Here is a 16,474-nt window from a genome sequence, read left to right on the forward strand (position 1 = left end):
TCCTACTGAATTGCAAGATATTATATATCAATAATTCTCCTCCGTGTAAATTACTTTTCCAAGCGTCAGCAACATCATAAAAACTTACATGTTAGAGAACCACTAATATATTTTGAAAATTCTCTAAGTGCTACGAGAACGATTTGAATTATAAGGGCTGCGTTCAGTAACGCTCAACGGAGACACCGTTGAATGCGCATTCGATTTTTGGAACTTCCGGTTTGACGTCACGATTGTAAGCGAAGAGGCATCGAAGTCATCGGCTATAAGCGCCGATTACTTCGTTAAGCAACGCAATTTGTGACGTATCAGCAATGGCGGAAACTTATCTCCCTGAAGGATTTCGAGAAGTTAATTTGACGGATAATTTTGGAAATATTTATAACATCGGTGTAGCCGCGACTAAATGCGAGAGAATAATGTCTGGTAAGTATTTTATGAAATTTTTTCGATTATATCTATGAAGCTTAAAAAGTTATTGGGTTTTAAAGCTTAAGCCTTTGCTAAGTTACTGGTCAGAGTTTTCTCTTATTTCGGTTAGCAGGCCCTCCCATATCCATTTCCATGAACAGTAAGCAGACGACACAACGCAAATTTTGGAAGAAAAACCTTTCAGTAGCCTAATGTGTCGCTTGACGTCACGTTGATAGACGGAGCTCAACGCGTTTGGTCTCCGTTGAGCGTTACTGAACGCACCCTCTTTCTTGTAAATAAATTCCCGGTTTGGCTTAAAATAGCTGGGTTATGAAAAAGAGTTCTCGTGAATTCTCAAGTAGTCTTTTTACAGTAAGTTAAATCTACAATAAGCAAGAGAGATGGGCGTTCTCACCAAGAACATTCGCGGAAAATTTCCAAATCCTCTTCGCGAAAGAAAAAGAAGGGAGCTGAGAAAAGTCCGAAAGCGAAAACGATATTTTTTATTGTCGGACATAAAGAGGGGTAGATTATACAAAGTGGCCTAAATTGGTCCCAGTCAGATCTCGCAGTTCTGACCATTTCCACCCGGGCCTATAGTTTTAAACCTACTTCCCGGCCACGCTATCTTCCAAATCTTCACTTCCCGAACGTATATTCTAGATCGTATTCACTTCCATGTGAATAGAGGGGAGCCGTATATTTCTTTCTCTCACTTTAACCCATGCGAGGGGCTAGACAACTAAAAATCCCGCCTTAGCCTATGGTCTTTGACATCTAAAAGGCTCAAATGCCTGAACTATTTTTTAAAAAAGATAAGTTCATTGCGGATTTTAAAGTTGTATTGCCAATTACAAAATAAAACAAATAATTGAAAGGTCAGTAAATTTAGCAGTGAAGCCTTGACATTCGCCTAGTTTTACATTAGACGCACTTGCTGAGGCCAAGTACTGATATCTAGTTTACTAGAGAAAGGTATAAATTCGCCAAATTTCTAGGTTTATCTCCAGTCCAAACGTAGGTCCGGAGTTAATCCCCGCCTCTAAATTACAACCAGCATCTCATTGGTTCTTGAAATCTCACGCCAGCGCGACGCGAATGACGAAAATTACTGACGACTGAGGAGAGGCGAAATAGCCCGGCCTCCTTTTACGTCCCTCAATTGTATTTTGAAAGGGGGACTGGGACATGGCGAGCGAATACTTAGCCACCTTCTCCCTAGTAAACTAGATATCCCTTCTTGCCTAGGCTATTTATTCGTACTTATGAGGTTGCGTATATAGATTTTCTAAACTAATTAGAATATGCAATGAAAATACCAAAGAAATATTCTTGAATGTTTTCAACTTAGTAAATGCTCATGGAAATATTCAAAAAATCTGTAGAAAGAATTTTCAAATATTTTTGAATATCTTAGAAACGTTTATAAATTATTATAAGCCACTGAACTAAATAGAAACTCATTAAAAATTCTGAACAAAAAAAATTAAAAAAGAATAAGAAAGAACGAAAGTATGAATTTTAAATAAAAATCAAAAATAAAATAGTGCACATTTTTCTTGAAAGTAACGAAGTTGTTAGCCCCTTGCGCCTATGTTATAGAAGTACGGGCCGCTTTAGCAATAGAAGTGTAAGGCGAGTCAGTCGCATTAAACTGTAAATGTTTTACGAGTAAGGGAGATTACTTCGTCTGCGGGGAACAGGCTGCAATTGCATTCGGAATGGAGGCTGGAAGATACCTACAAAGCCGTTTGTTCATCTTCCATGAGTCAACGCGTACAGAGTTGTAGCATTAGACTTCCCGCACTTTGTCTTTAGAATATTTTCTGCTTAACTTAGAAGTCATACTATTATCTTGGTTATATTGAATAAGGCGTCTATATACTGCTGGAAACTTATGGGTTCGATATTTAAGTGCGCAACAGCAAAGCTACTTCACTCAGAATCGGTTTGAAGAATTTTATTCTTTTAGGTTAGGAGTGTTGCCTCCTCACTTAAACCAGTTTGCAATAAGCTAGGCCTCTCGGAAAATAAGAGCTTCGGAAGAAATTACCTTCGGTTCTCTCGTGATGACTTTACTTCTAATTTGGTTTGCTTTCATCTGATTTATTTTCTACTATTTTCAGCTCCAGTTAACCTATTTTTATTACAAGATGTAAACGCAAGCTTAAGTTTTGTTTTTGAGAAAACTTCAAAGTACGCTTTGTCTTACAATATTTTAGGCATAAAATCCCTACATCCCAATACCTTATCTCCACAATTATTAGCCAAGTTTCTTTTGTACTGTTATTCTTGACCAATACAACAAATATTTAATATTGTTACCGCCTACTTCTGCATTTACAAGACATAGAACTGAAAGCCACGTTCATTGTCCTTTTGGTTTAAAAATGGATATGTATAAATAATACCTATTATGGATTCCAATCTCCTACGTTTCACAAGGAATTTGGCTTAGGCCGTCGTTGAGGAGATAAAAATATGACTTATAACCCCCAACCTTCTGAGTGGGAGGGACATTCGTATTTTTCTCTCTGCGCATGGGCGAAATTTAAAACTCCCCAATCTGGATTCTCCGGAGACTCTTAGTTCCTTTTCCCCATCTAACTTAACAACTCATTTTAGAGCCACGTCACAACCGCTGTGGCCTGCTATTGAGCCAAGTGTGCAATTCGTAATAAATAGTTTTCAGAGTAAAAGGATTCATACCATTTACACCAGGAGGCTAGGCTACTTGGTAATGCACTTTGTCCGCCAAGTAGACTGGCCTCTTGGTGTAAATCAGGGATGTCCAACTTTGATTCACGGTGGGCCAAAATGAAAATTAAAACCATCAAGCGGGCCACACAATCAAAAATTTACCTTTTTTCATTTATTTGATAAATTTTACAATTATTTTTTACTAGTTTTAGTGAGAAACGTGACATTTCTTTCGTTTAATTATCTGATTAATATTGCAGTTCCAATGCATTCCTTCACTCTTTCACCATCAGAAAATGGCTTCGACTTTTTTACTAACATTTTTGGTATTTTCAAGGTAGCTCTCACATCAGATTCAGCCGCATTGTTTGACTTCCAAAAAACGCTTTGTTCACTTATTAAGTTAGCTTTCCACTCTTTAATAGCATCAATTTTACTTAAAATTGAATCAGTTTCAGCGAAACAGAAACCAAAACTAAACCTTGAAAATCAGACGAAAATGTCAAAACGGGCTGGAAATAAGTTTTTTTAGGCAAGTGAGAAAAGTGTGAAATTAGTAGCATACCACCATCTGGTGACAGTAATTAAACTTCGAATTTCTAAATATAGCTTTTATATAAAAACTTCTTTGTTAAAACTTATTTATTGTCCTAATACAGATTGTCATTCATCCTATGGTGGGCCATCAGAACTTATATTTGGGCCCGTAGAATTACTGTGACGGCCCATTAATACCATTAAATTGTTCACTCAACTGGGGCTAAATTAAAGAACTCGGTGGGCCAAAAGTGGCCCGCGGGCCCGTAGTTGGACATCACTGGTGTAAATGGTATCAATCTTTCTAGTCTGGAAAACATTTGTATGAAAATGGCCACGTATCAACAAACCGTTGAAAGACCAGGGTAGACAATTTTCCTGTTTAATCCTAATAAAAAATATTTATTTTCAAACTGGAACTCATCCACAACACTAAAGAAGATACCATCAACAAACCTTTCTCACCGGACCCTATGCCTCAGTACAAAAGTAATTGCAACATCGTAGGTTAGGCCTAATTGGTTCTGGAGATAAAGTCATCAGGTACTGACTGAATCAGTTTTGTAAATAAATAACCAATGTTTGCATGTATAGATTTGATTATGAAGAACGGAATACGCTTCCTGAACGCCTCCAATAACAAACTTGCACATTAGTCAAGAATAGTCCCTGAAAAGAATAAGTAAACTAGAAGGAAATCGAGCGACTTGGGAGAAATTCATTACGAATGCATGCAAGTAACTATGCACTACTTCCTCCGATTTGACACGCAGCCTGCAGGCAATTTTGACTTGGAATGTCAACTACGTCTTAAAGATACCATATAATAAAAAACCCGTAGTGAAAAATTAGTCCCTGAAAATTCACGTAACGTACAAACCACGAAAGTTTGCAAAGAAAGATAGGGAGAAATAAGAAAATTTTTCCAAGTTCTCGAGCTTTGTAATCCGACGCAGACGGAAATGGCAAGAACGGATGAAGGGCTGGGGGAAGAATGTGATATTTCCCCCCGAGCGTTAACCGCGTGCGCTTCTCGGCATTTGTCATGAAGGGAGGTTTTTCTCTTACTCTCTATTTCCAAGTATATCTACTTCTTTATCGAGTCTTGAGCGGAAAACTAGCGAAGCAGATGTTTCAGTGGAAAACCCATTAGAAAACTATTGCCCTTCATTCGTAAGAGGTTCATTGTGAAAAGTCTGAGATTTCGATTTAGCTCTTAGAAAGGAAATTAGCTGCAGCGGCTCTCTTTCATTTTCAGCCTTTTCTCCCAACCCTTAAAAACCAGCGACGGAAAACCATATTTGACCAACTGGTATTGCGCACTTGGTCAAGAATGGTGTCAGGCGAAGTCAAGTTGTTTAGTTTAAGAAATTACAAATTACTGGGATGAAGTATACACAAGAATGATGTATCAATTTTAAAAGCAAACCTTAAATGGAAGGAGCACGATAAGAAATCAAGTCCGCAAAGTGAAATCAGAGAGAATTTATAATGAGGAGTGGAAGCTCTTGCCCTTGGCTGTGCTAAATACAATGTAGCTCAAACAAGAAGGCCGCGTCGCTTAAACTGGCAAGGTAAATTTCCGGTCACATGACACTCCTTAAATTTTCAAGTTTGCCCTCAAACACTTGGTTTTTACAATAATGGTTCGTGATTTCGACTGCGACTGGCGCCATCTGGAGATATTTTAAGTTATACGTTTCCCATCCGCTCAAAAGGTAGTGTCCATCTCCCCTAGAGACCTTCCCGCAAAATTCTAGACCCATCCCAGAGGGAGGGGCCACAAAACATCATACCGGAAATAGGCCTGGCCAGTTTTGTTGATCACGGGGTTTTTGAGCTACATTATACTCCTCGGTTTCCACTTCCTATTATAAATTATCTCTGGTGAAATGGGTTTACTTATGTTCAGCAGGTTTTTCAACTTCATATGTCCCACTTTGATAACCCTTGGTAGGCGAGGCTTTTTGGCCTAAACTACATCTACTAAGCTAATCAGACCACTGAAAGTGTTCCCATTTGAGCCTTTCACGGAATCCAAAGAGATTACAGGGGATTACTTCCCCGAGGAAAATTGGAAGAGACGTCTGTGATTTCCAGACTCCATTTTACCCAAATTGACGTTAACTAAAATGTCTGTCTCGGAAATCTCGTTACAAATTTAGTAAGAAAACCCTCACGATAAGAAATTTTTAGGTACAACCAGAAGTATATGATACTTCTCTTCGAGAGAACTGTACCATAAAGCGGGGTAAGTGTAACGTCATTCTTCCCAGCATCGGAGCATTTGGAGCAAGGTTACTAAACCTAATCACATACGCGATAAATAGTTCCCTCATCATTAGTCTATTTGCGGTAAACTATTTGGCAAGACGCGCTCGTGGATTTTTGTCTCACCCAAAGACGAGGTTAGGGAAATGATTTCTGAGGATTTAGTACCAAACAGTTATAGAATTCACCTTACGGTGCAATTCCCATCTGTAGATTGATGAGCGGGAGAGCAATCAAAATGGGATCCCTCGGCTGGGTAGAATGACGTTACATAACTGTATTAAGATGATACAGAGTGGCATCCTTCTTCTATTATCCCCTTCTAGTACAACGTAATCAGGAAGCAGATTTCAAAAAATAAAACTAAGAGGAACTTAGATGGTATATAACCATTGAACAGAATTCCATTGGAACGAAATTCCATTGGACCGAAATAAAAAATAAGTTGTTCTATTTGACCGAAGCTAGCCGGCTGTTCCCAATGGACCTAATTCCCATTGAGCAGACTTTCCATTCCTGTTGGACAGAAGTCTCGTTGGAGCGAATTTCCCATTGGCGCGATTTCGCATTTTATCGTATTCCCATTGAGCAGACTTCCCATTCCTGTTGGATAGAAGTCTCGTTGGAGCGAATTTCCCATTGGTGCGATTTCGCGTTTTATAATGCTATATTTATTAAGGTCCTTGAAAAATAAACATGGGCCTTTTCCAAAATATTCTTATTTTCTAGGTTGGCCTAGGTTAGGTTAGGTTAGGTTAGGTTCGGTTCGGTTAGGTTAGGTTAGGTTCGGTTAGGTTCGGTTCGGTTCGGTTCGGTTCGGTTAGGTTAGGTTAGGGTAGGTTAGGTTAGGTTAGGTTAGGTTAGGTTAGGTTAGGTTAGGTTAGGTTTAGGTTTAGGTTTAGGTTTAGGTTTAGGTTTGGTTTGGTTTGGTTTGGTTTGGTTTGGTTTGGTTCGGTTAGGTTTGGTTCGGTTAGGTTCGGTGTGTGGAATCGGATATAGACGAATTTATTTATTCCATATAAGCCGGAATTCTCGTTAAATAAATACATTGGCATATACCTTAATTACTCTTTTTTCCCATATAAAATAACTTAATTTTTAACTGTTCGTGCAAACGGGGTTCTTCCTATTGGGATACTTTGCCGATCAGTCATCGGTCGAATGGGATGCGTTCACATAACCAATCTGTCGAATGGGATTTCCGACCGAATGGGATTTCTGTCGTATGGGATTTCTGTCGAATGGGATTTCTATCGAATGGGATTTCTGTCGAATGGGATTTCTGTCGAATGGAATTTTCTGTCGAATGGGATTTCTGTCGAATGGGATTTTCGGCCGAATGGGATTTCTGTCGAATGAAATTCTGCCCAACGGATTCTATCCAATGGGATATAAGCAACTTAGATTACCGTCGCTGGTCCTTAAAACGTTACGCCCTCGTGGATGTATATATAGGTACGAAGGATGATCGTGGGGAGGGAGGGTATCTTTTCTTTCCATTAATAGAGAGAGGGGCTGAAGCTTTTCTTCCATGCAAAATACACCGACTCCCTTTGGAATGAATATCTCACGCCTTTCTAATTCTTTCAGAAAAACGTGAAACGCTATTCACTCGACCTTCCACTTTTTCAAATTCATTTCAACGTGTTTTTCAAATTGCTCCCGCGATTTTCTCTCATTCTTCTCTCAACAATTAAAGAGAGAGAGAGGCCATGGAGCTAGGGTAGTTTGCGAACCCTATTTTTCACTTTGAGTGCTATGCTAGTGTATGCTAGGAAACCGTGTAGGATGATCCCGATTCCCAGAGCGGTGAAGTAGGTGGGAATTTAACGTCGAAGGTCAATTACCATCGCTCGATATTCGAATCAATCGGGCCTCCCTCGAGTCCCCTAGGTTGGGGATGCGCTCACAAGCAGCTAAGAGTAGTGTTTGGGTCCCTGTTCCTAAGGTGTCTGGTAGTAAGAATATTTCTAGTACTGAATTTGGTAGTAGTTGGTGGAATTTTACTTGTCCAGATGATGAAGTCGTTAATTTAGAACTATAATATCGAAACAGATCTACGCAATAAGAATCCTTATTGAGTTGGCTTCGTTTTGAATCATCCTCTACTAGCTCTTCAATTGAAATGTGAACTAGTTATTTCAGTATTTCGGAATCTTTTCGAAGCTGCGAAGCATCTCTTGACTGATTATAAATATGTGACACATCTTTCCTTGTGAACGATGTGAATTCTTTTCGATTTGAGAGGACTTTGAATAATTTCTGTAGTTGGCTGTACGATATATGGTGAAAATGTGTTTTATTGACTCTGACAAAACGTCTACTAGACTAAACTGACAGAGACGTTGGCATTATTTGTAAGCAGATACATTGGCATTATTTGTAAGTAAATAATGCTTTAATAGTACAATGTTACGTAGGTTTATAAGGAATGTACTATGCCAATTGTGTATATTTATTAATTTTTGACGCGAAATCACGACGCAACTTGCGTTACAAGAAATTTGCTTTGCCTGATGATAATGGTTTAACTCCAATTAAAAAAATTCATACTCCTTGATGCCTGTGTCTATACTACTCTTATTACGGTACTAATCTGGCCCAGAGTAGATGGGCAAGAGTGGAATAAAGTTGCAAGGAAGGAAGGAACGGTGTATCGCGAATGGTTGACTGTGATAATTGGCCTTGTAAGTTGTTACTTGTGTGGAAGCGTATGTTTATGAAGAGAAAATTTGATTTTCTCGTCTATAAGCTAGCTTCCAGCCCGTAACGCGTGTACAACTATCAGTTCATTGATTAGCCACTCTCTTTGACTAATCAATAACAGTTTTACCTAATGCCTGCAGATCTCGTTGTTTGTGTTTAGTGTATATATACTAAATTGGTTACGTCTACAGAATAAAGGGATGCAAATTCTAGCAATGTTTATTTGTTTACCTATATTTTGACGATGTTTCGACTTCAAACACGTGCCCTTTGGGCCTGTACCCGATGAAGCGTACAAATCCCTTGATAATCGAACTCTCAATTCCCAAAATTAAAAATTTCATACATTACGAATTGTATCTGATTGAAGATTCAAGTCAGTTGAAATTGAATATCAATTTGAAAAAATATGCTTTGTCGTACGTTACTTCGTTTTAAATTTGTTATAATATTGTATTATTCTGCGTTGCAGTTGTAATCCGTAGTTATTCCTCAAGAGTGTTAATAGCAATTTTCGGTTCTCCTTAACGTAAGTTTCCGTTGTTTGTTATCAAAATATAAATCAAATATAGCTTACTGCATTTAATTTTTTACACAATTAGACTATCTTTGGAAATTTCGAAAATATTAAATTGTTCATTAGCAAACCAGGTAGGAGAGAGTGAAAAATCGGGTTATGGCAAGGAACTCGCCATATGCCGCATTAGTTTGTCACTGGTTACTGAGAGCTTGTCATAGATTCTCGTAAAGCAACGCCTAGTGGGGCGCTGTCAAAGGCTTAGTAAGGACTACCTAGGAAGATGGGCTGCAAAACCACGTGAAGACAATTATCGCGTCAGTAATCAGTAAATCTCTAGCATTACTAAGCATAGGAATTGTGATACTTATGGAACGTATCTTATAAACGTATGCTGTAACGGGAAGAGAACAAGGGTCCTGCATGTTGGAAAGGGTCTCATTGCGAATTTAGAAAACTGATATTTAGAGAGTTTTAATTGAAAAAATCTCTTCGCTTGCTCTAATGGGTATATATTGCACAATGTAAGAAAAGCATATTTTTATCCCTAGTTTAACTAGAAAAATTTGAAGCGTATTTTTCGTTTTTGTCAAGGAGAAGTGTTTTTGACTGTTTAGAAAGAATTATATATTTCCTTGATTCTGAAAAATAAGCCAGGACACTTCCATTATCAAAGAGGGGCGTTACCGGTAGACATCCTTTACCATAAATAAACCATTTATTTGAGCCCAAATACCAACAAAATTATTAAATGAAGAGAAAAAAATGATTTTCTACTTACGAAGATTCCTTAGGCGCCTTGACAATGTCTGGTATGATAATTACGTCCGAATAATCGATTCTGAATTTATTCAGCAAGGCTGCCATGCTGTTTTATATTCCATGAAAAAATATGAAAAGAAAATAAAAATCGATCAATCAGTATGGGAAGCAAAGCTCGCTTCTAATTAAGACTCGTCTGTCGATATGACGTTGGACGGCCTGAAATTTTGAAATGAGAGGGGGGGACGAGGGACAGGAAGGAATCTTAAAGAGAGAGAATGCTTATACTTAGAGAAGAGGAAAATCAGCTTCGGCATATTTGCATCCGTTTCTAAGAGAGGGGATTTGTTCTGTATTGGGGAATTATTCAAGAGGGTAGTCACTATTATGGAAATATTTTTCTCCTTGCTAATTTTCCTTTCTCAGGCGGCCGCCATTGAGAATGAAATTTCACGATGAAGTGTTTGACTCAATTTTTGTGGGTTTACTCGATTAGGCGACGGGGAGGTCTGTACATCATTTTGCAGCAACAGCGCAATCGCATTATTAAAAAAACCATAATTACTAACACATCCACATACAATGCTGCTCCTTCAGTACTAACCGACTAACATTTTTTCATATTAATTTACCTCGTGTATTATTGTTTAATATCAAAATGACAGATTCGTCAACGCCCAGATCACATCGCTTTACCATGAGAAGTGAAATTCTAGGTATTCGCGAAGAAACGTTTCCTTATTTGCAGCAGTCGCGCAAAATAGCAAATAGAAGTGTGTGGTGTTTGATTTGTGTCGACGGCCGTCCTGGAGAGTGGCGTACAGATAAATGCGAGAATTTTCCTCACCGCATGCAGTTTATCATGGCGAAAGTAGAGACAAGAGAGTCAAAGAGAGAAGGAGGAATGTAACTTGAACGGCGCAGTCATCTCTGCATTTCACGCGCACCTGCCTTGACGCACTATAGCGTAAGCATAAACGAACAACTGCAGCAGAGCTAAGTTGTAAACAAATTTCTTTCTGGTGATTTTTTTCTCAGGATCCTTCTAGGATGAACGTACAAGAAGGAGGCTCGGAGAGACTAAATTCTCCGTCAGTCCCTTTTTCTGTGGTTCGGTATCAGAGTTCCTCACATGCGCAATCGGCGCAACAGACTCGTTGAGTAAAGACCCCCACGAACGAAACGGTCTCCTCTCCTTCTTCGTCTTGGTAAAATTTAATTTTCCGTAATTAATTGTCGTGACTTATGGACGGAGTTGAGTGGGATTGAAAGTATTGTAAAGGTATCTGACCTCTCCCGTATATGCATGCGTATATACACAAAGCGAGAGACTTCTAAAACAATTAAGGCTAGACTCGTAACTGTAGAATTCCGTTTTCGTCACGCGCCTAGTCTCCTTCTCCTTTCCCACTAATAATTAAAATCGGGTCAATTTGAGTAATACGCCCTGGTTTCTGATGTTTCTCCTTTGCCTTTCGTTAAAAATGATCCCGCAAATTAATTTCACCCCACGTGTATGTACCTACTAACACAGTCACGTAATCTTGTTTCATATTTTACAAAAGGTTCTCTAACGAATTTTTCAACATAAATTGTTCAAATTATTCGCCTTAATATATTGGTATGTATCTGATGACCTCGATAGGAGCGACCATTTGAACGTTTCCTTATTATAGGTTCGTGCCACATTCTGCATGGGTATAGGGAATGGTCTTTCTTGGAATAAGAAAATGGTGGGTGTGTTTGATATCATCCAAAATTTATTCAACTTATTAAGTAAATTTATAATTTAAAGGGATGGTATATCTAGATTTTGGTTGGAACATTTTTCCTTCGAATAGAAAATGAAAAGAAACGAGAATTATTTATGTGAAGTAGTTATTGGGGTTTAAATACACTATTTAGTGTTTATAACAGACATGGCTGTACGTTTCGTATAGGTATTTCCATAAGTTTATCATGCCTCTAAGTATACAAATATGGGTTAACACTGGGCATCTTACGCAGGCTGCTGTGACGTCAGAACTCGTATAGCGCTAAGAAGAGGGAAAATATTGAAATTCCCTTCGCGGTGCAGCCACCAAGCGGTCGGAACGATTACTAAATGGGTCACATGAAAAAAATCATCCTATGGAATAAAGGAGATTTTTACGTTTCGTATAGGCTGGCATTGGGGGGGGGGAGAACGAATTTTACTTGAGCAACCCCAAAATCCCTCTCTCTCTCTTGTGAGATAGAGGAGGCTTCAGTCCTGAAACGTTCTGAAAGGGATAAAAGGAACGCTAGGCTAGGCAGTACAATTTTGTATTGACGTTGAGGTGATAAATGATACGGAGAGAGTATAGGGTTTCATTAAAGGGAGCCCGACAAACACTATTGCCGTAGGAGTAGCAGCCATTTCTCTACTTAGAGGCATGATAAACTTATGGTATTTATTTCAACTGAAACTACTATAAGCTTCCCAAAGTTTCACGGATGTTTTAAGAAAATGAAAACCGGGAAAGTTTTCTTTCTGTGGTGAAAAATGGACTTAGGTCCAACACGTATGAAATATCTGCCTGTTGATATTGTTTTAAGAAATTAACAATTGTTCAAGTACTGTTAGACTATGCTGAAATGAGGGTTAATCATAAAGATAAATTGTTACATATCTTGAACACTACGTTCTCTACAGGCTTAATGGCTAGAGCAACTCAAGCACACCATTTCTAAAACCTTCCTCTACAGTTAATGATATGAACTGTGCTATTTGGTCTTCGTCAGTAAGGTATTGTGAATGTGCAATAAGTCCATCAAACATCCATATTTAATCTCTCCAAGAATGTTGGTTATTATAGCGAAATGGAGAGGCGTTTGCCATTGACCAGCGTGGTCGTTGCTCGATAATAAGGAGTAAGCCTTGAGATATCGATGGTTGAAGGAAGTATATAGTTCGCTAGATATACAGGCTTCAATCACCTTCTATAAGTTATAGAAATAGGATTTCGGACGCGTGGTTAGTTCGCTGTGTGGCCGGCGCCGGCTATTGAACCCCTATCCTCCCTCTCTTCTCAGTGGGCCCATGTAAAAGCGTACCCGTCCTTTACTCCTTAGTTAGATCCGTGCAAGAGTAAATCGAGAAAGAGTAAAATTTGCAGACAAAAACGTCAAGGGACACAAGGTAAAATGGCCAGTACGAAAAAGTCAAATGGGAAACATGAAGAGTACAGTAGACCGTCTGAAGAGGAGAGATTTAATTAGTACTTCGCGAGTTTAGTATATTATTATCCTTTGACAAAATATGTCCACAAAACAAAGAAACTTTTCTACCGATTGCTATCGTATTTTTGTCAAGTATTAACTATAAACGTTTGAAACACCATTATATATCCAACGTAATTTCATCACGAAACAGACCATTTCGGAAATTACATACAGAGAAACCAACACACAGGGGCGAGGCCGCCATTGGGGATTTTCCTTCTCGCCAAAAAGTACCGCTATAGGGAGTGCGAGTTGGTTAGCCTCCCGAGTGAATGAACTAGGGCAGCCTTAACCTGAGTATTGTTTTTTATGTATGTAATTTCCAAATTTATTTACAATGAATTTAATTGGGTATGAGACGTTAAAATTCCTGAAGCAATTTCAAATTTAATCATAATGAAATGTTTGAAAGTATTATTTACTTGATCTCTTAGGTTCTTATTTAGTAATAAAATATTCCATAAACTAAAAATGAAATAAGCGGAGATTTGCCAACTAACATCGGGATTATTTAAAAACTGTAGTGGAAATGACCTTCACGTGCAACGACGTAACAGGACACGTTATAATGGTGTCGTTTAATCCAATGTTAACTTTATGATGAAACTATTTTAGAAAGATCAGTCTAGAGTTTCAACCAACTTTCCACTGTCGCTTACAAGACAAGGTTGAGGAGCCACATGGCATTTACCCAGGTGCCATACTATAATAGGTGCCCCATAGAGATTTATATATGTATATATGTTTGTTTGAGTATGGTACCATGTGTACAACATTGCCCTGTGACCTGTTATCCTATTAAGACGGCCCTGCCCTAAAGCCAGGATTAGAATAGTACACTCCATCGTCATTTACTCTCGGTACATGTTTATACAGTACCTATCAGATCGAAGATAGCGGGAGTATCGATTTCGCGCTCTGGGCTCCCCACTCCGCCCCCAACTTTGACTGTCTGTTTCCAAATATAATGGCGTGCCCGTGGGAGGGGAATAAGGAATAGGAGATCGGGGGTACAAGGTTTTTCGACCTACTTTCTGTGGTCTCTGTCCAATTCTTCTTTTTTGTTGGCCAAGGAAAAGACGCGTAGTTGGCAGTGACTCCATTGGGAACGACTCTTCAGAATGTAAGGAATCAGCATGGTTAGCCCTGAAAATACGTCGCGCGATTATTTGATCAAATGATTTATTCATAACGTAAAAGGGAGTGTGAAATGGGGAAAGGTACGAAAGCAAAATAAAACTTATGCGACGTAAAATTACTGTTATTTAGAAAATCGGTTATTTAACGAGAAAAATTCCGATTCAAGTGATTTAAAAGCAGCCAAAAAATTTCTTCCAATATTATAAAATCAATAGAAAAATAGAGTCGTTTTATGGGTTGAAACCCGGAAAATTACAATGGAAAAACGGTATTATTCAATGCGAATTTTTTTTCTACAGTGCAAGAATATTATGTTCAGGCGCACTTGCTAATTCTACCTAGTGTTGAACTTTTGTGTATTATTGAGGAGCATTTTCTTTGTACGTGTATATAACCAAAACTGTCATGAACACTGTGATGTTCTATCTTATAATGTGTATATTTTGATATTATTTAGACCTGTGTAAGCCTGTTGTTTACTACGAACAAAGCTTCGTTTTGAAAGTGCTCTTGATCAAGAGTAGGCATTAGGCAAAGTATTTAAACTAGAAAAAGTTTTTAACGTTTTTTTTCGTAGAAGTTCTTTCTTTTGAACTACCTATGATTCTTTAAATTATACCACTAACCACCAAGACTACAGTCTTGAACTACCTCAGTTCAAGTTCAACTTAAATTGCACCATTTGTAAATGGTAAAAGGGTTATTAATAAAATATCATTTCCATATTTTTGATGTTATTTAGCTATTATGTCAGTTGATTTTCATTATTTTTATTGTCTTTCTAGACAATGACCATATTAGGACTAGTAACTTCGATCTTATGGTTTTTTGCAGAACGTCAAAAAAAAAAACAGTTTGAATTGAGATATATTATAATTAATTTATATAATTTGATTTGAAGTAAGATAATTTTAGGTTACACTCTCCCTTTTATCCATCCGTCATTGGTTATTTGGTTGCGTAAATTCTTGAATTTGTAACTAACCTCCATCGTCGTACAGCCACCATACGTCGATGGTTCCTTTTTGCTCGGTTTGAAATTGATTGACCGAGGATAGAATATCTTTGGAAACATCCTTGCTGATTCCTCTCATGAATCGAGCGTAGGGTCCCTTCTCTTCCTCTTCTTTTTGCTTCGCCTCTTCCTCGCCGCCATTTTCCGATTCTAATTGATCCGCTTTCCTTTGTAAGGCTGGACTGGATGTCGGACTGCCTTCCGGCGAACTGTCATCTGGTTATGAATGAAAACTGTCAAATACCATTCGTTTTCTTATTCCTTTCAATCCTTCCTTCATTCATTCATTCATAGGTTTTCGGGTGCGTATGTAAAAATGGCTTTTTTAAAATAACCGTGTGTGGCCAAAACCCCGTCGAGATTTAACCCAAGTTCGTGCCCAACTCTTTTGAAGCCTTTTTCAATAATTTAATATGAAAATATCCCATTCTCTAATTCCGTCTTTTTCAAATATGATAATGCAATTTCTTCTCCATCCTAACTAGATTTTCATTTTTAACTCTGAGTGTCTCTTTCGCCTTAGGACCAGATTAAAAACTCTCAACTTACTTAATAGGTTTATCTCTAAACAGAAACTAATTTATTTAAATTATAACGAAAGCTGCAACGCTGCTGTTGGAACACTCGGAGGTTGGGTTCCTTAGATTCGTAAAGAGCTGATAGAATATTCGGCCTTGGCGAGTTCGTCACATGCAAAGCTTAGTACGGGAAGATATTTCCATTACAATTTCCGCGCTTACCATCCGTGTTTACTAAACATGGATGTATGCTCAGACCACCTAAGCTAGACGCGAACGTTGAAATAGTGAGCTTTGTGGCCTAAGGGAAAACGTGGCGCTAAAGCCTTGCGAGGGACTTTACGAAACGTATCTTTGAATGAATATTATACTCTCCATATATATCGACTGCGAGGCTTAATATATGAATCAAGTGCTCTACTCCAGTATAAATGTACTGTATTTTCAAGTTACGATTAAACTAGGTAATGGTAAACTAGATTTTTTGAATATACATAGCACCAGAAGTGAGACTAGAAGTACTGAGCTAACCAAATTCTTCACTCGGCGAAAGTGAATATTCTTGATTACACACCAACGGTTGGCCCTCTGGTAGCGGTTTCTGAATTTTCCCTCCAAAAACTTGAGACGCTCATGGCGGTAGACGGCCGA

At 38.3% G+C, this 16,474-nt stretch overlaps 1 protein-coding gene across 1 annotated transcript in view; it reads right to left on the bottom strand.

The window, feature by feature from the left end:
* Window positions 1–16,474, bottom strand: part of LOC149628471 (solute carrier family 12 member 2-like) — a 220,973-nt gene that overhangs the window by 40,105 nt on the left and 164,394 nt on the right. The window contains exons 19-21 of the mRNA XM_089851400.1: window positions 15,276–15,521; window positions 14,182–14,296; window positions 9,927–10,013 (exon numbers count right to left, since the gene is read on the bottom strand). Coding sequence (XP_089707526.1) covers window positions 9,927–10,013; window positions 14,182–14,296; window positions 15,276–15,521 — 448 coding nt within the window. The remainder of the gene's footprint in view (window positions 1–9,926; window positions 10,014–14,181; window positions 14,297–15,275; window positions 15,522–16,474) is intronic.

Source organism: Phalangium opilio, unplaced genomic scaffold, assembly GCF_054372755.1.
Source record: "Phalangium opilio isolate 3A_F unplaced genomic scaffold, DU_Popi_V2 ptg000105l_1, whole genome shotgun sequence".
Lineage (NCBI taxonomy): Eukaryota > Metazoa > Arthropoda > Arachnida > Opiliones > Phalangiidae > Phalangium > Phalangium opilio.